The following is a 25,135-nucleotide window of genomic DNA, read 5'->3' on the forward strand; positions in this document are numbered from 1 at the left end:
AAGAGAAAGCGCCTTCATTCCTTACTTTTTAGCTCCATGGATTTCTTGGAGGACATGGAGGAATGGATTAGTTCCCAAGAAAGGGAACCTCTAAGTTTCCACACCAAGGAGGGACTTGAAGAAGAGATGAGTGACCTTGGAGGACGATTCATACTAGTAAATCTCCTCCAAGGAGGCCGGCCTCCTAGAGAGAAAATGAGAGCCTTTGTTCTCTCAAATTTCCTCAAGAGGGAACCCTAATGAATTTTGGCTATAATGTCCTTTATATAGTCAGTTCACTTAAGTGACAAAAAAAACCAAAACCCATTCATTCATAATATGGCCGGCCTTCTAAAGGCTTTGGGCTGTTTGGGCCCTTTTCAGTCTTTAGTCATTAAGTTGTCATGCAACTTAAATTAATGGGCTTGACGGTTCTAAGCCTAATAGGCCTTAAGGTCCAATAATTACTCAAAAGTTAAAACAAACTTATTCATTTGATTAATTAACATATTAATCAATCATAGCCATAAAAAATTAAACCATTTAATTATTCTTACTCATCCCTTGTTTCTTCAATCTCTACCTTACACGTTGTATGATCCATTAAGTTTTTTTTAGTGAGGCAGTGGGCGATTAGAACTCTTTAAATCGATTGTGAATTGAAAAATACTTTCAATTCTCCCTTTAGTGATTATAGACCTTTAGGTTTTTCACAAAGCATGAGTGACACCTAGTAGTATGTCATGGCTACCCTTTGACGGAGTGACTTTGATATAGTCAAATATCAAGGACCTAACCACAAGACAATTATGATGCCTTAGGTCAAAAGACTACTTTGCATGATCCCAACCATGAGTTCTCATGTGACATGAGTATGAGAACTCCTCGTTGATCTCATTCAGTGGGCTCATTCTCTATTGAGCACCTACATGCTTGTCTTGGTGTTAGTCACACTAATGACTCGAGACCAGTCACTCTCTTTAAGAGAAGACATAGCACGTACTGATCTTAACGGACTGTCAATGCCTAATTGGCAATCCTATGATCAGGAACGTTTAGGATATGAATACGAAAGAGAATGGTCTCATGAATCTAACTTTTTTCGATCACATTCTCCCAATTACATATTCCTTGGACTTATCGTTTAAGCATATAACATTTATATGAGATGACTTTAAACAATAATCTTTGCCCTTTATATTATACTAGATTAGTTTAACATGTGAAATGTCTGTAAAGTATCATCATATGATTGGCTTTTAGGGCACATTTCCAACACTAAGGGGCGCAAAACAAAACGTTAGTGGACCAAGTTGATATATAAATAGTGGTGAAACAGTTATTCAATGTACTAACCCCCAAAGTTTTGTGAAAACTCATAGCATAATATGTAATGGGTTTTCCGACAACCCTAGCATGCCATAAAATCTTTCATGAAACATATATTATATATAGTGCTAAATAGTGGTATCATGTAATAGTATCTCACGGCCGAAGCCACCAACATATGCCCAATCAAAGCCAATAACTATATCTCCCGGCCTGAAGCCAATAACCATATCTCATGGCCCGAAGCCAATAACTATATCTCCTGGCCCCGAAGCCAATATACAAGTATCTTCGCCCGTAGGCAAAACAGTGACCACTAGATACGCACAAAAACATTGAATATACTCTTTCCAACATAAATACATATATCTCAAAAACATCTTCATAGCATATAGTCATCCATCACATATACTACAAAGAAGTGTAAAAACATGTTCATAAATAGTATATAGTCTTCCATCATATATACTACAAAGAACATAAGTTCAATAAAGTATGGTATTCCAAAATATACTCGGTAAAGCATGATAGTCATAAAGTGTAAATCTAATTTACTCATAAGACATTTCATAAAACGTAACCAATAAATCATGTTTTTTATGTATGCATTTCTAATAGTAAAAATATGCATTTTAGAAGGGGTCCACACACAGATACTCTGTCATCAAAGAGCTGTGCGAAATAGAAAGGGCAAAATCGCCGCTAATAATTGTACCTAAGCACATAAAGGGTTCAATTAATAAAACTCTACTCAAACAATTGAATTTCAAAAAACAGACGTAAAAAACGGATCCAGGACATCAAAATTAGCCTAGAAGGTGTCCGGACTGAAACTCGAAAAAAGTCAACAGAAAGTAAAAGTTGACGGGTTAACAGTCAACGGTCAAAGTCAACGGGTCAGACCTGGTCAACTGGGTAGGGTCACGGGCTGGCCAACGGGCTTGGGGTTTGGGTCGAATTGGTTCAATAGGCTGGGTTGGGGCTTAAAGGGTTTTGTGTTCAATGGGCCTGGGCTTGACAGCCCTGCCCAAGGGTTTAGTGGGTTGGGTTCCAACGAGCTGGAGGCCAAGGTTCGCGCGGCCTAAAATCCTAGGTTCAAGGAATCGGGCTGCAAGGTTAAGCCTAGGTTCATTAGGCCTAAAGCCCGTGTCAACTTGGCCCAAAAGCCTAGTTTTGGGTTAGGTTCAAAAGGGTTTTAGGTTTCTAATGGGCTTGGGTTTGAAGGCCTGGCCCAAAGCCTTGGGCTAAAGGGCTTAGGCTCCGAGTGTGGGTTGATCGACCTGGTTCTCGTCGGGAAAAAAGGCCAGAACCTCCCGAGCTCTGGTCGATGGTGATTAGACGAATTAACCTACGATTTACCAATTAAAAGGAAGATACGAGGAAGGGGAAAAGGTTTGTACCTTCGATTTGCCATGAAATGGCCGGAGGTGGCCGGACTTTGGGCTTGAACACCACAGGTTCGCCGAGCCTGAGTTCTCGATCTCGCCGAGCTTCACAGAGATGAGGGAGAGGGAGAAAGAGTTCGCTTGACAATGGTGGTGGATTTGTGATCGTCACCGGTGGGAGTGGGTGTGTGAGAAGAGTGCGTGTGTGTAGGTCGAGGAGAGAGAGAGTATGTGCGAGAAAGGGAAAGAGAGTGAGTAAGCTGAGAGAGGGTTGGGAGTTTCAGAGAAAAGGAAAGAAAGTGAGGGGAGAGGAGTAGGGTGCCACGTGGCAGACGGGGGAGAGGGGAACCGGGGGATAAAACACAGGGTGGGCCCCTTGGGCACACCATTTAACACCTAAAAGCAATATTTTAAACAAATAAAACTCAACCAAAGTGAAAATACGAAAATACCCTTCCGTTCCGTAAATTCCGGGACGGGTTGTTACAAGTTTTCAATTGCATTAGACTTGCCTCAGAAACAGAAGAGAAACGTTTCTGCAATGTAACCTAATCCTCAAGAGAAGTCTCATAATTCATTATTTCAGAAAAATGCCTCCTTAGTTGTGGTAGCAATAAGCATGTTCATGATAGCTGTATCATGATCAACCCATTGTTGAAATGACTTACTGGTAGAATCAGGACATAGAAGTCTACCATCAATATACCCAAGCAAATGATGTCCTTTCAACAATCGTTGGATTTTAGCACTCTAAGACACATAATTTGTGTCACCCAATTTAATAGACATGAAATCAGAAATGTTGCGAAGAATATTCATAGCTGAAGAGTCAGAGATGGGCATGATAAACTTGTACGATTGATGAATTCCAGACAAATGACAACTTCTTAATGGCGAGCGGAATTCGTAAAGTCTCAAAGATAGATCGCAAAGTCGACGAACTGAAGAATGAGTACCAAATGAAGTGTAGATGACGACATACGAAGAAATTAAACGCTGTTAAGCATATGGCTCACGATGATACCATGATCGAAACCATAAACCACCATGAATGTAACAGAGAAAGCTTGAAGATAAAAGCAAAGAGAGGAAGATTGATTTTCTTATTTATGTGAAGAATGAAAATTACAGACCTTATCCCTTCAGGATAGAATATATAGCTCATTACATAAAGCAAACTTACATTTACACCACTTAAACTATCTTAAGATAACACATCAGCTCACTTAAGTTGATGTCTCACTAGTGCTATCTATTAATGTGGACGTAGTCCAATTTTAAATGAATCCCGTTATATCTTGTTGTGTTCATGTGTGTTTGTGTGCTTTGACGATCAAATCTAAGTTGATTCAAGGTTAACTCATTTTGTGGATTAATAAGTATAATTTTTTAAAGTGAATATAGACACTTGTTTATAAGTTATATAATAAATTTAATTAAAAATTTTCCTAAGGCCCATACATTAGGCCTCTCCCAGCCACTCGATTACCACTAGCAATTTTTAGAACATTAACAAATATACATACAAGGAAATTGTCAAAAATGACTTACTTTCTTAAACCAAAGATACACAAAACATACACACGCTATGCATAGCAATATGACATAAATAGGATTTTTAGACCTTGAAATGACCTAATTGCTCTTGTATATAAATAGGTTATTTCCTCCTACCCAAAGGTCATTTGCACATTTCTCCGAAATCTCTCACCCAATTTCTAGCTCGAAGAACCCTAACCCACCTATCTTCTTCATCTAACAGCTCTCTCTCTCTCTCGCTCCTCACCTGCTGACCCCTGAGAAGTGCTGAGACTTTATTGGACCATCATCCTCCCAAAGCCAATGTACCGCCACACCTATACTAGAGACAAGAAGAACAACCATTTTTTGGGGTTAGAAAGCAGCCATTTTTGTTCTCTGGTAAAAAAAAAAGCTACCATTTTTTAAGGATGAGAAGATGAACCCATCTGCATTTTTCAAATGCTTTTCACATTCCCATCCAGTTTTTCAGCCATCAATGCTTCAAAGATCTGGATGGGACTCTCCAAGCTGAGGCTTTTTAGTGAAGTTTCAATCTTTTTCCCCCTTTCAATTTTTTTTCTGCACATTTCTCACCTGGCAATTGGAAAAGAGGAAACATATTCCCTAGAAAGTGACGCGGCAGCTGGACCCAGATATTCAACATGAACCTGTTGCTGGTGAGTATTTTGGAGGGAGTCTTCGTGTATTTTGGTGGCAGCTGGACCCAGATATTCAAAATGAACCTGTTGCTGGTGAGTATTTTGGAGGGAGTCTTCGTGTATTTTGGTGAGTTTTGGAGCAAATCTTTGAGGAATGTGGTGAGTATTTTGCCTCTATTTTGAGAAATTATGTTTTGGGAAAAGTTAAGAATGAATCTACAGATGATATGTGCAATGACGTCGGTTTTGTTGTGGATGTGCATCGTGCAATTAACGACGCTATTGGATATGTGGGGTCTAGATTCTAAAAATGTCTTAAAGATCTATAGTTTACAAATCTTGGACCTGAACTTAGATTATGGAAATCTCATTAAAATTCATCGATTTCCAGTGACATGCACAGGACATACACATGATATGCTAATAGATCTGAGCCAACCAAAAAATCAGAGCTCACAGTTCTCTCTTCAAAATATATAAAAAATAAATAAAAAAAAAGAGGACATCATCACCTATGAGCTTTTACAATTTATATTTGGGTATTTTCATCATTTCATTTTTGCACATGGTATACATTGATTGTGCATGAGCGATTTGTCTTATTTCAGTACAAAGACTAAAAAAAAATGTGTCATTTTTTGCATTTCATTTTTGCACATGGTATGTATTGATTGTGCATAAGCGGTTTGTCTTATTTCAGTTCAAAAACTAAAAAAAATGTGTCATTTTTTGCAATTTCCCTATAAATATGCATAAAGTTTAAGATAAACAGTATCTAAGACGGAATTATTGACCTGCACACTATGTGGTGATTACCATCGAATTATCTACCTCCAGTCAGCTTCAAATATTCTGCAGCCTTTCTATATGGGCCCTTTCTCTGGCCTCTCTAACTTTTTGATACATGTCACATAACTTAAGACTATTTAGCTTTGTCAATTAGCACTAATATTATTTTTGCACTTTGGGCAATGACGCAGCTAATGAGGTTATAACCGAAGCATGTCTATTGCTGGTTGAAAATTAGCATTAATATTATTCTAAAAATATAAATAAAAAAAATGAAAAAAAATAAAAAAAGTTTAACAAAATAAAAGGCCCTGACCCAACCCTGAAAACCACCACTGATCTGTAACATATCTGTCTCTCTCCATCCAATCCCTTCAAATTGCAGCCGCCCCATTTTTTTTCCACCGAAGTACATGGGCTCGTAGACATGGAGGATCAGCACCGCAAGACCCGACGCATTTAACTCAACATCCAAACTGAGTTTCTGGGTTTTGAAAGTTTTTATTTTCTGATTAAGAAAAGGTATTAATTAGATATTTATGGAGATTAACGATGCTCCAGTGAAGTCAAAGATGGAGAATGTGAAGTAATAGAGCAGATTGCAAGAGAGGAATTTGGATTATTTTATTAAGAAGATAACAGATTTGGATTAGAGAGCTACCAGTGTTACGTGGTGTTAAGTTTAGGGACATGTTTTATAAAAGGAATGTGCTATTTACACATCCCTTTTTATTTCTCACACTTTTTATCTATAAATTAGCTAGAGCAAGGGAAAAGAAGACAAGGGGCCTAATCCAAGTGAGGTGCATCAAGGATGAGCATGAAAATGTTATTGCTACAATGAACGTAGTCAAAGACAGATGGAGAGGTTATTTTTATAATCTCTTCAATGAAAGACATGAAATGAGTACTTCTTTGGGGAGTTGAGTAACTCATATTGCATAGAATTGTTAACTGAAAATATGACTTTAGTTCCTGAAACTCAAGTTTCTTTACATAAAACCTGACATAGTTTTTTTTACTTGAATAAAACTCATGAGTAGGCTCCACATAAGCAAATTAATTAATTTTGTTTGCCTTTACACATTTTGCACTTTTCATATGCCTAAAATACCCCTAATTACAGTTTCAATGTATACATTTAATTCTATGCAGATTTGAAGGGAGGGATTAATGAATAAAAAAAGCACTAATGTTATACTTTCCTTAAGATTTAGTAATTGTTTTTCAAATTTGCATATAATTAAACTTTTTAATTTAATCTTGTCATTTTCTTACCAAATGAAAATCTGAAGGGGCACTATAATATGACTTATATATAAAAAATATAGGCAAGTTATTTGGACATATGTATTAGTACTAAAATTTGCCTAGTATATGTAATAATACATGCAAAATAATTTACCTGTAAAATAAAGAATTTTATTTGATTCCAGATTTTTTTTTATTATTATTTTAATCTTTTAAAATTCAAAAATCTCAAATTTTTTTATAAAATCTATTTTAAATAATTAATTAAGAATTAGTTTAATTACAAATAAGTCAAAAAAATCCTTACGGATGACAACCTTGGATAAGTGATTATACTACAATTTCCTTGTACTCTTGCAAGTAATTTATGTGATTTTAACCTTATTTGCGTAAGTAATAAAAATCCTATCACGAGCTTTATGACAAGAACATTTGAAGGGAGTATTTATGTCATAGAGAGTGTTGTTTAGTAAGTCATCATCTCCTATGTATTTGATTCAGTTCCTAGTCAACATATTTGCAATTGGAAGATGATTGTGCGAGTTGGGAATGACACTAAAACTCTGCAAAAGGAATTGGCACTTATAGGCCCAAACTACACTCTGGGAAATCTTGGAACTTAAAAATTGTTTAAATTTTCCTTTATATATAAAGAGCTTAATTTCCATCCCTATGCTTTTAAGAGATGGATACTCAATATTGTTTGACAATATGAGTTGTACTTTAAACTTGAACGGTCGTGTTATCTCTCATTGTAATATGATCAAGGTACTTTTTCACCTAGAGACTTGTAGTGGTTTGCACTGTATTGGGAGCAGGAATACCTCAAAACCCTAAAGAGCAAGAGAAGAGATTAATCAAGTTAAGATGTGACATCTTAAACTTGGACATGTGAACCTTGATAAGATTCACAAGATGCCAAAAGATGAATATCACATTAAGTAATAACCAAGTGGTCACTTATGAGTCTTGTTTAAAGGGAAAGATGTCCAATTCTCCCTTCACTGGGTCAAGAGAATGAGTCTCTCAAGTATTAGGGTTAATCCACACTAATGTACATGTGGACCTATGTCTACCACATCAAGAAAAGGCTTCTCTACTACATCACAGTGATCGATGATCACTCTCCGTTTGACTATATATATCTCATGAAACACAAGTCAAAATTTTTTGGAAGGTTCAAAAAATTCAAGAATGAAGTAGAGAATCAAGCTGAAAAACAAATAAAGGCCCTAATATCAGATCGATGGGATGAGTATCTGATTAATGAATTTCTAGATTACCTCAGAGTGTGGAATGGTATAACAGTGGACTCCACCAAAAACTTCTTAACTTAGTGGAGTTTTCTGAGAGGAGAAACCAAATGATTTCCGATGATCTACCATTATCATTCTAGGAATATGCACTACAAAACAACAATTTATTTGCTTAATAAAGTGCCTTCCAAATTTGTTTCACATACGTCCCCTATATGAGATATGGCATGGCAGAAAGTCAAGTCTTAATTATTAATATTTGGAGTTGTTAAACATACATTAAGAAGATTCAAGATGACAAGCTCGTGCGAGATCAGTCAAATGTTACCTTGTGGGGTATCCCAAACAAACTATGGGATACGAATTCTACCATCCTGAAGACCAGAAAATATGTGTCACCAATACTGCTAAGCTTCAAAAGGATGATTTGTCAAAGAAGTTTTAAATAGAACGGTGGATATTAATGAGATTAATGATGAACCACAAACAACCACTCAACAAATTGACAACCATGCTCCAAAACCCGTGTTCCACGTATATCTGAAAGGATCAGCAACCTACCTCAAAGGTATTGTATGGATAAGAGTTTTGGAGAGTTGCACTTTCTTAATGACAATGATAGAAAGGAAGGCCCTACAGACTACACTGATTAATGTCGACATTAATTAAAAAAAGGGCAAGAAGTCATAGTCAAATATGAAATGGATTCCATGTGTTAAAATCAAGTCTGGATTCTAATAGACCTTCTACATGGTATAATACCAATTGGAAACAAATGGGTCTAGAGAATGATAGGCGCCAATGAGTACATGGAAACTTATAAGGCTAGACTAGTAGCGAAAGGCCACAAATAACAAGTGATTGACTATGAAGAAATCTTCTCTTATGTAGCCATGATTAAGTCCATCCAGATTTTGCTTGCTATAGCTGCATACTATGATTAAGAGATCTAGCAAATGGATGTGAAGACAGCCTTTCTGAATGACTACCTAGAGGAAAAGCTCTATATATATGACTCAACCTGAAGGCTCCATGTCCAAGTTTGAAAAGACTAAATTATGCAAGCTTCAGAGATCTATTTATGGACTCAAGCAAGCTAAACGATTTATCTTTCATCACACTCTATGTGGAGAATTTTCACGCTTAGCATGTGCACAACACAATTTGGGTGACCTGGAGCACGTGTGGTTGTTAAACTTCATAAGCGGAACAATCTGGACTTATTTATATCATGATGAGAAAGTTGATTGTGTACCATAAATCCAATTGGTAATATATAGAGTAACTCAACTACTTATAAACATATACATGCAAAGTCCATTCTTTTGCAATGCGGAATTCAGATTCTAGAAAATTAGGGATTATTGGATGACAAATCTAGTGTTACGATTGATGATGTCACAAGAGTTGATAAGGAAATTACGAAGAAAGGCCCACTAGGGGAAACTGGTTGGGTACTGCCAAACTTCCCAACCGTATGAGGCATTAAATTTGGTTGTGGGATTATGCGACCATGATTATGAAAAAATTTTAGTTGTGACGGGAACACGGATGGTCCATCACATATTTTTAATTAAGTGGTGGAAAATTTTAATTTTTAAGTTATTATCTTTTAACACACATATCCTACCATTTATATAGAGATAAGTGGTGTACCGGCTCGTATGACGATCACATTGAAAAATCTTTCCATGACTACACAGCCTCTACAGCTGTGTCAGTTTGATAAATATACATGGTGTGTTGTGTTGTGAAAATGCCATCCAACGCGTAGAAATTCGCACACCGTGGAAGAAAAACATAAAGGCCCTGAACCGTTGAGGGGTGACTGACGACCGTCCAAGCGAATTGCCTGCCTGACCGACCTAACAACGACAAAATATTTATCAGACAAACGGAGAGAGAGAGAGAGAGAGAGAGAGAGAGAGAGAGAGAGTGATCATAAATTAATATCTCTAACTGTATTGGATGTGATACTCTCCCGCCCTCCCTATTCTTTCTTCTATATAACAAGCCAAGCTCCAGCCCTACCAACATATACGGATATCTTCAATATCTTCCAGAGAGAGAGAGAGAGAGAGATCTAGAGAGAGAGAGAGATCAGATTAATTTAAATAGTTGAGGAGGCAACAACCACTCATACACAATTGCTGCTAGGTAGCTTGGCAATTTCATTACGCAAATTAAGTGGTGAATGTTGCCTCCCTCCTCTCTCTTGTAGTACATCTTTTTTGTGATTATCTTGCTAGCTACCTTGTCTAGCCTTGCGAGATTTTCTGGAAAGCTCTTTCTTTCACATCAACAACCAACTAGTCCTCCTCAGGAATTTGGGAAGATCAGAAGCGTTTACATTATACATACATACATACAAAAGATTTAGGGAAATTAATATGGGTGCTCCTTTGTCTGCTTGGCCTTGGGAATACCTAGGCTCCTTCAAGGTATGTATACACTACTTACCTTTCTTTTGTTTTTCCTGTAATTTTGTATTTCTATTACATATTAGATTCAGAATAATTAATTGGTACTGATACATATACGTATATATGGGATTTGGATGAAATAATTACAGTATGTACTGTTCGGACCCTTGATCGGAAAAGTCTTGTATTCAATAATCCATGAGAAAGAGGATCCCCTCACACTACTCACCAGCAGCTGGTGTCTCCATATTCTCCTTCTATGCATACTTCGAGCCGTAATTCACCAGCTATGGTCTAGTTACACCAACATGCTCTTCCTCACAAGAAATCGCCGGATCATCCAACAGGGGGTTGATTTCAAGCAGATTGACAAAGAATGGCACTGGTGATCCATTCATTCTTTCATCTTTTACCTTAATTACTCACTGTAATTTATAAACTTGGATCCGTTTAATGAATTAGATGTTTGATCTGCTATTTTTTGTGTTTTTATTTTTATTTTTATTTTTTATTTTTTTATATGGCAGGGATAACTTCATAATTCTTCACGGTCTGATTGCCTCCATGGTCTGCTGTTTAGTGCCATCATCTCTGCAAAACCTACCCTTGTGGAATACAAGAGGATTTATTACCACTCTGGTACTTCACGTGGGAGTTTCGGAACCTTTATATTACTGGGTGCACAAACGTTTTCACAGCAACAACTACTTTTTTGACAATTACCATTCACTTCACCATTCATCTCCAGTACCACAGACCTCTACCGGTAGGTTGGACACCATTAATATTTAACTACTTACCACCAAACTCATCTATCATTCTGATCAACATGTCCTATCCCCATACCCTTTCATTTATTTTTTGGGATCTTCTACGCTATCCTCAAGTAACCCGCTGTTTTAACTCTTAGATCTTTATTTAAAAATACGAAAATTGAGATCTAATAATTAAAACAGCAGGAATATCTCTTACATGAGCATCCTAGAATTTTGCTCCCAGTGCTTTCTTCATTTCATTTTTTTTTTTTTTTTTTTTTTGTCAAACTTTCTTCATTTCATTTGCAGTTATATATTAATTTTTATCATTTTTTTTGTTTTGTTTTTTTTATTTATGCAGCTGGAAATGCAACCCTGTTGGAACATCTGATATTGAGCATAACTATTGGAATTCCAGTTTTTGGTACGAATCTGATGGGTTTTGGATCAGTGTGCATGATCTATGGCTACGTTTTGGTTTTTGATTTTCTGAGATGTTTGGGGCATTCCAATGTTGAGGTCTTTCCTCATCAACTCTTTGAGAAAAAACCGTTCCTCAGATATCTTCTCTATACTCCAACGTAAGCAATTACCCCACTACACGGCGCACACACATATAATATATACATACACAAATATATTCATACACATATATATATATATATAGGTTCTCATCCTTCCTTATGCTATTCCATTGATTAAAATCCTATTCATTTTCAATTTTTGATCAAGGTCCTTGGGTATTAATATCATTAATTTTTTCAATAATAAATTTTTTTTATTTCTAAATATATTCATTTAATGTTAAAAATGTTACAATTAGGATATTTATATTTATGACTAAATTTTTTATCATATATTTTTATTTTTAGTTTGTACCCATTTTTAATTTGTAATTCTTTTTGAATTTGTACCAATTTTCTTTTCAGTTTTAATTTGTACCCATATTTTTTTTTTGTGCCCATATTTTTTAAAGTTTATTTGTATTTGTACCCATATATTTTTTTTATTTGTATTTTTTATTTTTGCTAAATGTACCCATATACTTTTTTTATTTATACTTTTTATTTTTGCTAAGTTTACCCATGCTAATTATATGTACCTATTCATGTAAAACTTTTTATTTTGTTATATGTAAAATGTACCCTTTTTTATATATAAAATCTATTAAATTTTTTTTAATCCATTTTTAAACTTATATGGGTACATTCTTTTTTCATTGATTTTAAAATGTATTCATATCAAGTTTAATCGAAGAAATTTACTAATGTTATTAAGCCTAATACATTTTTTTTTTTTTTTTTTTGTGATTTTGAAGAATGTACCCATGTTTTGATACAATAATTTTTTTGGTTAATCTTGATGAATGTACCCATGTTTATATCTATATAAACACACACAATAGTATATTTATATTTTAATATTTTTAATCCCACAAATTATGGTTTTTTATTTAAAATATCATTTATATAAACAATTAAAATTTCTAATTTTTAATTTAAAAATATAGTAACGTACATAGAAATAAATTATCACATTGATTTCAGAGACCTCAATAAAAAATTAAAAACCAACAAGGTTTCAATCAAAGAATATTTATAGCTAAGGACCGCATCCAAAGTCTCCCATATATATATATATATATATATATATATTACTAAGAGTGTTGATAATGTTATGCCAAAAAACCAAAAACATCATTAATCTAAATAACAACAACAAGTGATTGTACTACGTATGCCATGATTCAATATAATATATATATATATATATAAATATCCTTTTTTTTTTTTAATACCAAAGAAGAAGCCTAATCACATTCAATACGTACTGTCGACTCAAAATTAGTATGTTGAAGCTGTAATTATGGCATATGGATATGCAGATACGTAATAAATGAGTTGGATTTCTAATTATGGTGATTCGAACACAAAATTAGTATTTTGAAGCAGTAATTATACTTAACAAAACTCTTTTTTTAACTTGTTTTGTTTTCCTCCTTATGGCATATGGATATGCAGATACCACAGCCTGCACCATACTGAAATGGACACCAACTTCTGCCTTTTCATGCCTCTCTTTGATGCACTGGGGAAGACACTAAACGCGAAATCCTGGGGACTACAGAAAGAGATTAGCTTAAATGCAGGTGGGTGCGAGTAATTATTTAACAGCTAATTTGAATATCCCAATTTGTGGATAAGATTTTGACATTGACATGCTAAATATCTTCCAAAATAATACGGCCCTGCATACATAATGCTTTGACAAAGGCTGACTGAACGTATGTGCCTCTCCTGCAGCCATACATTTTCACATCATGCAATTCAGTGACGCCCGTATAACAATTAATGCATTGACAATGAATAATAATGATGCCTGCAGGTAAAAATGGCAAGGCACCGGATTTCGTTTTCCTCGCGCATGTGGTGGATCTGTCGTCGTCTTTGCACGTGCCGTTTGTTTTCCGATCATTCTCATCGATTCCATTCTCAATGAGACTCTTCTTAGTGTTTGGTTGGCTTCCAGGCATTGTAGCCATGCTAGCAATGTGGGCATGGGCTAAAACTTTCCTGATTTCTTTTTACAACCTCAGAGGCCGCTTGCACCAGACATGGGCTGTGCCTCGATACGGCTTTCAGGTTTGCTCTCTTATATAACTTTTTTGCTACATTCAAAAGTGTTTTCTTGTCAATCGTTCGTATTGTGAATCTGAACGATTTATCAACTTGAATCTTATCTGAACGCGTTTTGTATATAAACATTAGCCTAACTAGGCTATAATTACTAGTTAATTTTATTGCGATACTGATAATCGGAAGAATTTGCGGTTTACTTTGCAGTATTTTTTACCATTTGCTCTAGATGGCATCAATAATCAAATAGAGCAAGCAATCCTTAGAGCTGATAGAATGGGGGTCAAGGTCATCAGCCTTGCAGCATTAAATAAGGTTGGTATCCCAATTCCTTTCCTATTTATTAACCCTTTTGTTTGGAAGTGCAGATTCAATCCAGATCTGATGAGCTCTGATTGTGGTTGTTGGCCTTACCAATATTAATTCTGAATAAAATTTTGGTTGTTGTTCATTTAAAACTAAGTAGTGTAAATGTAGTTAGACCTTTCACTTGAATTAGTTGAGAGTAGAGGCGACATTGAATCAATATCATGTTATGATCTGTTAAAACTAAAACACCCCACACCAACGGCATGCACATGTTTTCTGCTCCGTTTTGGGTCATGCACATAGTCATTCTTATTTAACACTCGATCAACCAAGTTCATTCATTCTAAAAATTCAAAATTTTAGGGTGCTTCGGAGTGAGATATTTTGGGTATTTTATCAGTTAAATCTTGGTTTTTGTATTTTAAACAAAAATCTAACTGTTAAAACACATGAAGTCTATCATACTTCAGAGTATCATAGAAAATCTCCTACTTAGGTACTCTACCAACCAAGTGACCACATGGGACTACCATACGTATTGATCTACCAGTCGTGCATAAGATAAACTGTTGAAAAAGATCTCAAATTGGAATCCCCCAAATTAAGCTGTTAATCGAAACAAAAGAAAGAATTCCTTTGGCATGCTTAAAGGGGGAAAATACCTAAAATTGTTCTCATATGAAAATAGATAAGATAGGTGTAGAATGTGAAAAACATGCATATTGATGTGGTTAACTTATTAAATTATTTATTATTACCCAAACCTAATTGCATTCACGTTTATGGAGATATCCAGTTAGAGAGGTCACATCCTCCCACAATTGCGGCCAAGTAAGAATAATATTTGGCTACTCAAATATGAGTAGGAATTCTTACTCAAAATTCTTAGTGTTTTAATCAGAGAGATTTGTGCTTATGATCGGAACCATTCATATCATCTCTGCAAAAAAAATATTATTTTAAAACTAAGGTCGTTTAGTCAATATATTGTAACAAATACATAAACGGTTCATAATTCTTTTACCAATACCGCTCATTTGTTTTTAAACAGTTTGATGACTAAACAACCTTAGTTTTAATTCATTTTTTTGCAGAGACGATCTTTATAGGGTGATTTATAATATAAACGATTTTGATTATAAACACGAAGTTCTATAAATTGAGAACGAACAATTTTGAGAAATTTTGAGTAAGAGTTTCTACTCATTTTTGAGTAGCCAAGTATTAATCGGCAAGTAAATATACATGAATGGGGGGTTGTTGAGGGCCAAATTATATTAAGCTAAAATTTCGCAATTTTAGTTGTGGTAACAATCAAATCATAATTGTAAACTGTTATTGGATCAAATTTGGGGATTGTATTGTATATTTACTCATATAACTGCAGCAAACCCATGCAATTTGTGCTTGTGTATATTTATTAATATTAATGTGGTGGGCATGCAGAACGAAGGACTGAATGGGGGCGGAACGCTTTTTGTGAACAAGCATCCAGACCTTAGAGTTCGAGTGGTCCATGGAAACACATTAACTGCTGCTGTCATTCTCAACGAGATTCCAAAGGATGTCAAGGAGGTTTTTCTTAGTGGTGCTACCTCCAAGCTTGGAAGAGCTATTGCCCTCTATCTTTGCCGTAGGAGAGTACGCGTTCTGGTGAGTATATGTTTTCCATTTTCAGTTCACCATCTTTACTTATGCAGACGACGATGATTGTGTGGTAATGTTAAGTTTTGGAGTTCTTGTGTAAAAAAACATTTTCTTGTCAAAAGTAAATTAATTGCTCGCATAAATGATTTTATGAAGAATCTAATATAAGAGCAAGCTGCCCAGCTTGAATCTACATGTGTGTGTGTGTGTGTGTATATATATATATATATAGTTTTTATGGGTTAATTATTAAATCGATCTATATGCTGTTAGGATACCATACCAGATGGCACAATAAGATAGTGACAAGTGTACAAAGGTTGTTAATAGTTAGTTGTTAGTAATAGTATCTTGTAAAAGAAGAAAGGCAGTTAATGAAATTGTACTTGGTGTTCTGTTATCTTATCACTCTGTACAATCATAGAAGATGTAGAGCAGGTTCTAACATGTGCATATACCCATGGTGCAGATGCTGACTCTGTCAACGGAAAGATTTCAAAAAATTCAGAAGGAAGCGCCAGCAGATTATCAACAATACCTTGTGCAAGTAACAAAGTACCAAGCCGCGCAAAATTGCAAGGTAAGCGAATGGTGTACACATTGTCTGTAATTAAACTTAGGGCACCTTTAGACAATCGTACATACAAATTACGTTTTCTACAGTTTTAACCCTAAACCCTAAACATTTTGGTCGAATCAGTGAGATACTGTTATGCACTTTGGAATGTTTTGTTATCAAGAAACAAGCAAGCAAAGAGCCTTAGTTGTGAATCTAAACCTTATATGAATTATGGCAGACATGGATTGTGGGGAAATGGATCACACCAAGAGAGCAACGTTGGGCCCCAAGTGGAACTCATTTCCATCAGTTCGTGGTTCCACCCATCTTGCAGTTTAGAAAAGACTGCACTTACGGTGATCTTGCAGCCATGAGGTTACCTGATGACGTTGAAGGCCTTGGCATCTGCGAGGTAACTAAATTAACCTCTTTACTTAATTAATTAATCAATTATCTCCTGTAGAACATCTTGATATATATTAATTGATTAAATTATTATATTGTTAATTTAATTTTTGGTAATATGCGACATGCAGTACACGATGGACAGAGGAGTAGTGCATGCATGCCATGCGGGAGGCGTTGTTCATTACCTGGAAGGTTGGAATCACCACGAAGTCGGGGCTCTGGATGTTGACAGAATCGACCTTGTATGGAATGCTGCTCTTAAACACGGTTTAAAGCCTGTTTCATCGAAGCCAACTTAATTTACTGTTTCATACACCGGAGTCATGTATTAAAGCTTTGGGTTGTGTGACATATGCACTACTGGATATTTATTTATACCTCAATGCAGCAAAAGCATCCATTTCTATTTTAATTTTATTTTTAACATGCAACTTTACTCATGCACCTGAGTTCCTAATATTTGATCAATTCTTTTTTCATATCGCAGAATATATATTTCATATGAATCTTGAGTCTCTGTGTTAAGGAAGCTTTCACAAGAAAGTAACATTTCAAAAATTTAAAGTGAGACTGATTTGTGATTTTGGCCTATAATAACCTAAAACGGTGCATTAACCTACTATATATATAGTAACCTAAAACCACAACTACAAAATTTGTATTTTACTAGCCTTCCTACACTTGTAGAAAAAACTGCTTGTGCGACAAAACTTTAAGCGACGAAGTATATTTCGTCGCCTAAGTAAGCTTTGCACGACAAAAAAGGGATTCAACGCACCAAATGTTCACGAAATAAAAAACAAAAATTTTACGCGACGAAGAGATTCATCGCTCAACAGGTGTTTGCCGAAGACCTAGATTATTCATCACGCAAACTCTAACAAAATGAGGATTTGGCGTTATTTTTTATGCGACAAACGAATTTCTTGCACGAGAAATACTTAGTTGCCCTGGATGAACTGCGAGACGAACCTCCTTCAAGCTTCGCCGTGCAAATTGTCTAAAATGGTCAGTGAGACAATAATGGCAAAAAAATAAATGCTACGAAGAAGAAACTTTCGGCGATGAAGGCATGCATAAAGAAGAATGTAGGGGTAAGAGTAAAACTTACCCTAGCCTAGAGATCAAAGGCAAGGGCCACCTGCTTGTGGGTGTTCCCCGCAACGCCCCCCACAGCATCCGCAACCCTTTCCCCTCGAAGGATTCCCCTATAGATGTTTTAGAAAGGAATTAATCTCCAGGGGGAGGCGTCCCCAGAGCGTGCGACCGTCACCATGTATGGTCGGGCTTGACCCCTCTAACTGCAGAGGAGCAGAAAGGCTAACCGCCAAGCTAATAGAGACAGGAGCATCTAAGTCTCCAGCTGCCAGACTTTTTAATGCGGGGAGGAAACGAAGAGAGGATTATTGAAATCTCAAGCACAACTAGACCCAAGGAACATATAGAGAACTAGTCTCTGTTTATTCAAAATATATCATCCCCCCTTCCTTAACAATTCTAGCTTTTTAATAGGCCTAGCAACAACCTAATTAAACACTAGCACAACTTCCTAGTCCACTACAACATAAGAAATAATAATCACCAAGTTCCGACCAAACAACTAAAAAACACAATATTCTAAAGACTTGATTACTAGGGATATTAACTAGATTTGAAAACTTAAAGGACCATCCCGAATATCAAGATCCCTACTTAATCAACCTCCTTAATGCACTGCATTTGACTCCTCTGCTTGGAAAGAATTCGACCTCGAATTCAAGTCATGGGTTGAAGAGAATCCCAAGCCTCATAATTTGTTTCTTGACCCCTTTCATTTGAAATTGGTGTCGTCCACTCCAATAAAAAAGATAGTTAGAATATTTGCTTGTTATTGGATTGCAAAAATCCTCTCTATCTTATTTGGCTTTGCCACCCAAAGATTCCTTTCACCATATTTCATCTCATTAACAAGATCAACTAGTTTTTCGGGCAACTTCACACTAAAGGCATAAGCTCCAATAAAATCAACTTGTTCACTAATGCAATTTACCTTGGTATGGAGCTCACAAATGGCTCTCTCATATTCAATTGCACGTTCAAGAACTCTACCAATCATATCAACAAAGTTGACAGAACCTTCATCAACCTCATCAAGCAATTCGAAAAACTCCTTCGCATCCACATGAACAGCTAGCGAATTCTTTGCTTCAACTCCACAAAATGCATCGATCCCAAATTGTTCAGTTTGCTTCCTAGAACACAATTCATAATCATCTTCAAGGCAACAATCAAATAGTGGTGGTAGATTTACATTCAACGAATCTGACACACCAAAATAACCTCCACAACTTGAAATCATTCAAAATACATCATCCCCCTTCCTTAACAATTCTAGCCTTTTAATAGGCTTAGCAACAAACTAATTAAACACTAGCACAACTTCCTAGTCCACTGCAACATAAGAAATAATAATCACCAAGCTCCAACCAAACCACTAAAAAACACAATATTCTAAATACTTGATTACTAGGGATATTAATGAAGGAAATATTTGTGAAAACTAGTTCATTTGAGCAACATCTATGCATGCAATTAACAATTAAAAAGCAGAATCATGCTTGTATGCACTCAAAAATAAAACTTTACCCATGAAATTCAAGGCCTGGTGAGTATGGTGAACCAAGACTCAACTCAAGAACAAAGTGAGTTGAGAAATATTATACCTTTGTTGATTCCTCTTTGCATAAGTAAAGGCTAATCACCCAATAGATAGGGCCTTCATCCCTTACTTATTAGCTCCATGGATTTCTTGGATGAGGATGGTAGAATGGATTCTCCAAGTTCCCAAAATAGAGAACCTCTAGTCTCCACACCAAGGAGAGCATTGATGAAGAGATGAGTGACCTACAAGAAGTAAGATTGCTAGCTAATTTCCTCCAGGGTGGCTGGCCTCTTAGAGGGAAAAGAGAGCTTTGTGTTCTCATCTTTTCTCCAAAAGAAACCCTAATGATGAAATGTTATAAAGTTCTTTATATGGTCCCTTCAATTAAGTGACAAAAGAACCAAAACCCTTCATCCTATAATGTAGCCGGCCTTAAGGATTCATTGGGCTTTCAAGCCCTTTGTGTTTTCAAGTTGTCATACAACTTGAGTTAATGGGTTTGACATTCAAATCCCAATGGGCATTGCGGCCCAAAACTAACCCAAGGTCTATTACCAACTTATTCGTTTGATTAATTAACATATTAATTAATCATAGCCATAAATAATTAAACCATTTAATTATCCTTACTCATCTCCGTTGTTTCTTCAATCTCTACCTTACACGGTGTACGATCCATTAGGTGCCTTTTAGCGAGGTAGTGGGCGATTAGAACTCTTCAAATCAATTGTGAATTGAAACATCCTTTAAATTCTCTCTTTAGTGAGTATACACCTATAAGGCTTCCACAAACCATAAGTGACACCTAGCAGTATGTTGATGTACAAAATCGGCTAGGACTTTGGTACAACAGAAAGTGTGAGGTTTATGACCTTCGCTAGGTTGCTCTGGTCATTAGTGTGGATAAGTATGTAAATGAATAGAGATAGGGAAGCAAACAACACAAGATGTACGTGGTTCACCCAGATTGGCTACGTCCACGGAGTAGAGGAGTTCTCATTAGTTGTGAAGGGTTTACACAAATACATAGGTTCAAGCTCTCTTTTAGTGAGTTCTAGTGAATAGTTTAGTACAAATGACATTTGGGATTATTGTGGGGAGAATGATCTCCTTTTATAGAAGAGAGTTTCTAGCTTTGTTCTGACATTGACATGTGTCGTGTTGTGATTGGCCTCTGATATCGACACGTGTCGCGCTGTGATTGGCTTCTGATACCGACATGTATCAAGTTGTGATTGGCCTCCTGGTTGGAGGAAAAGTCTTGTGGGTCCTTGACGGTATGATGTTGACCGATGTTTAGTAGTTTCGGGATTGGTCAAATATGGTACAAACAGTGCTTCCCTAAGTTCCCGAGTGAGGGAAGCTCCTCGGTTGGGGACTTGCAAGATCCAAGCAATTGAGTAATCACTAAACTTCCAAGTATCGAAGTGTGGTGTCGCCTTCACTTGCCTTCTCTGTCCTGTAAGTAGATGTGGCATCTTCTCTTGGAAGTACTTTTCCTTCATCCAAGAGTGGTATCTTTGGTTGGCGTTGACGCACAAGGTAATGTATCATTTTCAATTGAAGCTTACTTGTAGTTTCGGGTTTGGTCAAGTGCGATACAAACCATATAGTAGGAGTCCCCCAAGTCTCTAAGCGAGGAGATCTGCCGAAGGAGGTGACAGACAAGGTAAGCAATCAGGGTTCCAAGCAATCAGTCTCAGATCGGTAGGTTGATCTTGGGTTCCGGCTGATTATACTCATTCTCCCTGTCTATCATTTAGCAATAAGGATAAAGAGAAGAAACAGGGAGAAGAGATGATATGAGGTACTTTTGTTTTTGGAGAAAATGGACAAATCGGCACGTGCTTTGTTGTACTTGACTTTCCATAGGTGTATTCTTGAACTAGGCTGGAGGGTTTTCTAGTTTCCTCCAAAGGAACGAGCCGACTCCAGAATTTGAGGGTCAAAACAAGTCCGTTAGACCTGGAGTATGCTCAATCCTGATGATATGGGATACTTTTGCTGTTTGACAAAGTAGTAGATGTGGTATGGCGAAGCTTTGTTCTTCGACGACGGTGCTAGCAAAAGGCTATTGAGGCTTCTCGATCTCTTCAATTAGAGAAATGATGTCGAGCTTGGATTTAACTTAGGCTCTTCCGTCTGGATTGTGAGGTTCCACAAGGAAGGGTGGCATGCTGTAGTGATATGTTCTAGCTCGCCGCTGAACCTTCTGCTTCAATCTTTTGTATAGCAGAAATGGTGCGCAACCTTTGCATTTAAATGGTCCTTCAGAGCACTACTTCTCAGTGACTCATCCATGCTTGGCAGCTTCAGTGTAAAGAGCCAATATCGTACCAACTGTTTTGAGGTATTTGCCGAAGGAATTCATGACCTTGACAACAGTTGAGGATGAGTACTCGAGAGCAATGTTAGGCAAGCGACCAGGCAAAGGTTCCGAGCAATCAGTTCTAGATCGGAAGTTTGATTTCAGGTTCCGACTGATTGCATTCTTTCTCCTTGTCCTGCAGGTAAGAGCAAGGGCAAAGGAAAAGACAAGGAAAAAGCATGATATGGGATACTCTTTCTTTCAACCCTGATGATATGAGATATTCTTGCTCTGATATGGTTGGTTGGCATGGATATTATCGAAGGAGAAGAGAATGGAGTATTTCGATAGGCTAGATTGGGAGTGCCATTTCGGATCTGGGGAAGGGTTGAGCAGTTTTTTGGTTTGGCAGGTCTGCCTGGCTGTGGAGGATGAAGGTCGACGTATATAGGAATTGTCCCAACAGCGAGTGGTAATGCTGTTCCTTTACCCTTCTCAGTCAAAGCAATGTAGTGGTCGCTGCAAGGTTCACGTGTTTTAACTTTGTCAGAGCACTTTGAAAAAGTGGTTTGTGGTATCCAGAAAGCTGATGTTGCGTGTCAGAATTGTGGACAAATTTTATCCAATGAAATCCGACTTCTCGAAGTTCGGGGAGCGGTGCCTCTTCGATTTCTGAGCAGGCAATTTTGTTGGGGATATGGTTCTCGAGATTCGGAGAGCAGTGCCTCTTCGATTTCTGGGCAAGCAATCCTATTGGGAGTGTTTTCTCAGATGTGAAGCATTTTTGCAAGTCTGCTTTGCCACGGAGCACAGAGGTTGACACACATAAGGATTTTCCAATAATCAAGCAGTGGTGCTATTCCTTTATCCTTGTGGGTAATAGTAGACTAACTGGGCCTTCAACATTTACCTATCTTAACTTTGTCAAAGTTCTTTGGCAAAGTTGTCCTTGGTATCCGAGGAGCTGATGTCGCGTGTGGAGATTGCTAATAACTTTTAACCCAGGAAATCCGCTTCTTGATATTTGGAGAGTGGTGCCTCTTCAATTTTTGAACAAGCAGCCCTATTGAAGATCTGGCTCTTTCTTTTATAGGAGCACCAATTAAGTTCAAGGAGTCTGTTCTGAAAGTTATTACTTGTAGGAATTTTCCCCTTATCTTCATACTTCTGAGACTTATTGTACTTCATTTTTTTCTTCATCTTTTCTGAGAATGTTTGGCCCTTCCGACCGTTGTTTGGACTTGAATGCTGTAGAAGAGGTAGCCATGTCTCCTCAAGATAACATATGGCGCCCATCCTTCTTATCTCCTACTGGTCCCCTTACTAGTGGGGATTCTTTGATGAAGAATGATATGACCGCTGCGGTGGTGGCCAAGAATCTTCTTACTCCCAAAGACAACAGACTACTTTCCAAACGGTTCGATGAGTTGGCTGTTAAGGATTCTCTGGCTTTCACTGTTCAATGTGCAGGTTCTGTGTCTAATATGGCCTAACGCCTATTTGCTCGAACCTGCCAAGTTGAATCGTTGGTGGCTGAAGTGATAAGTCTCAAACAGGAGATCAGAGGGCTTAAGCACGAGAATAGACAGTTGCACATGCTCGCACATAGCTATGCTACAATCATGAAGAGAAAGCTTGACCAGTTACATGAATCCGAGGGTCAGATTTTAAATGATCATCAGAGGTTTGTGAGTTTGTTCAAAAGGCATTTGTTGCCTTCGTCCTCTGGGACTGTACCACATACTGAAGCTCCAAATGATCAACCTCTGGTGCCTCCTCTTTCTGGGGTTCTGCCCAATACTGAGGCTCCAAATAATCACCCTCCGGTGCCTCCCATTTCTGGGGCTTTGTCGAGTGTTGAGACTTCTCCTGAGTAGCCTTTGTGAAGGCGCCCTCCTATTTGTTTGTTTTGATTCATGTGTATGCACGTATTTGTAATTTATTGAAGATATCAATAAATAAGCTTTACTTCATTCAACGTGTTGTGTTAAATACACTAAGGTATCCTTCACTAAGTTCTTTGAATTTTTTATTTTGTTGAAGTTTGCATGTTGAAACTTCATGGGTGGACCCTGTGGGTTGAAATAGTGCTCCCTTAATTTCTTGAGTGAGGGAAACTTCTCGGTTGGGGACTTGAAAAATCCAAGGCACTGAGTAGTTGCGAAATTTCTGAGTACCAAGGTGTAGTGGTATATGGTAGGAGTTGCCCAAGTGTCTGGTCGAGGGAGTTGATGAGGGAGGTGTCTTGCTAGTAGGCAATTTTCCAAACAAAACTTCAACATTTTCCTTTCTAAGTGGTTGCCTAAAACTCCTCATTCATATATATTTGGTATGAAAGTTGTTAGGCCCAAAGAAGGGGAGGCCTAGGCTCAATTTTTTTTTTTTTTTTTTGAATTTTCAAAAATTTTTATTTTTATTTTTATTTTTTTGAATTTTTGAAATTTCTAAATTATTTATTTATTTATTTATTTTTAGTTTTTATTTTTAATGGTGAAGCTTTGATGTTGAAGTTTTGTAGGTGAAGTTTTGGTGTTGAAGCTTTTGTGTTGAAGCTTTGTAGGTGAAGCTTTTGTGTTGAAGCTTTGTAGGTGAAGTTTTGGTCTTGAAGCTTTTGTGTTGAAGCTTTGTGTTGAAGCTTTTGTGTTGAAGCTTTGTGTTGAAGCTTTGTAGGTGAAGTTTTGGTGTTGAAGCTTTTGTGTTGAAGCTTTGTGTTGAAGCTTTGAAGCTTTGTGTTGAAGCTTTGTAGGTGAAGTTTTGGTGTTGAAGCTTTTGTGTTGAAGCTTTGTGTTGAAGCTTTGTAGGTGAAGCTTTTGTGTTGAAGCTTTGTAGTTGAGAGTTGAACCTTTGTAGTAAAACTTTGGTGTTGAAGCTTTGTAGTTGAGAGTTGAACCTTTGTAGGTGAAACTTTGGTGTTGAAGCTTTAGTGTTGAAGCTTTTGTATTGAAACTTTGTAGTTGAAGCTTTTGTATTGAAGTTTTTGTGTTGAAGCTTTGGTGTTGAAGCTTTTGTGTTGAAGCTTTGTAGGTGAAGCTTTTGTCTTGAAGTTTTGTAGGTGAAGCTCTTGTGTTGAAACTTTGTAGGTGAAGCTTTTGTCTTGAAGCTTTGTTGGGCACCATAAATTGATTTTGCTTCACACTATCTTGATCAAGAGTGTGTGAAGCTTTTGAGATTGTAGTTGCCCTTCACTTGTTGAAGCTTTTGTTGGCACCATAAATTGATTTTGCTTCACACTATCTTGATCAAGAGTGTGTGAGGCTTTTGACATTTGTTGTTTCCCTTC

At 36.9% G+C, this 25,135-nt stretch overlaps 1 protein-coding gene and 1 non-coding gene across 2 annotated transcripts; both read left to right on the forward strand.

The window, feature by feature from the left end:
- Positions 1-5,826: 5,826 nt before the first annotated feature.
- Positions 5,827-5,911, forward strand: LOC125475406. The gene has a single exon (XR_007256797.1). It is a non-coding gene; the product is annotated as a U4 spliceosomal RNA (small nuclear RNA).
- A 4,294-nt stretch (positions 5,912-10,205) lies between these two features.
- Positions 10,206-17,318, forward strand: LOC103946268 (very-long-chain aldehyde decarbonylase CER3-like). The gene is made up of 11 exons (XM_048580125.1): positions 10,206-10,610; positions 10,742-10,977; positions 11,120-11,358; positions 11,709-11,928; positions 13,369-13,496; positions 13,733-13,989; positions 14,191-14,298; positions 15,739-15,945; positions 16,409-16,519; positions 16,737-16,910; positions 17,035-17,318. Exons 1-11 carry the CDS (start codon positions 10,560-10,562, stop codon positions 17,203-17,205), a joined length of 1,902 nt encoding a protein of 633 aa, XP_048436082.1. The 5' UTR covers positions 10,206-10,559; the 3' UTR covers positions 17,206-17,318.
- Positions 17,319-25,135: the final 7,817 nt, after the last annotated feature.

This window comes from the organism of the source record quoted next, unplaced genomic scaffold (genome assembly GCF_019419815.1).
Source record: "Pyrus x bretschneideri cultivar Hongxiangsu unplaced genomic scaffold, Pyrus_bretschneideri_v1 Contig147, whole genome shotgun sequence".
In the NCBI taxonomy this organism is placed as follows: Eukaryota; Viridiplantae; Streptophyta; class Magnoliopsida; order Rosales; family Rosaceae; genus Pyrus; species Pyrus x bretschneideri.

Coding starts and splice junctions, on each gene's coding strand:
- LOC103946268 (XM_048580125.1), top strand. CDS start 10,560: ATGGGTGCTCCTTTGTCTGCTTGGCCTTGGGAATACCTAGGCTCCTTC. Junction 13,497..13,732: donor AGAGATTAGCTTAAATGCAG/GTGGGTGCGAGT, acceptor TGATGCCTGCAG/GTAAAAATGGCAAGGCACCG. Junction 16,911..17,034: donor AAGGCCTTGGCATCTGCGAG/GTAACTAAATTA, acceptor TGCGACATGCAG/TACACGATGGACAGAGGAGT.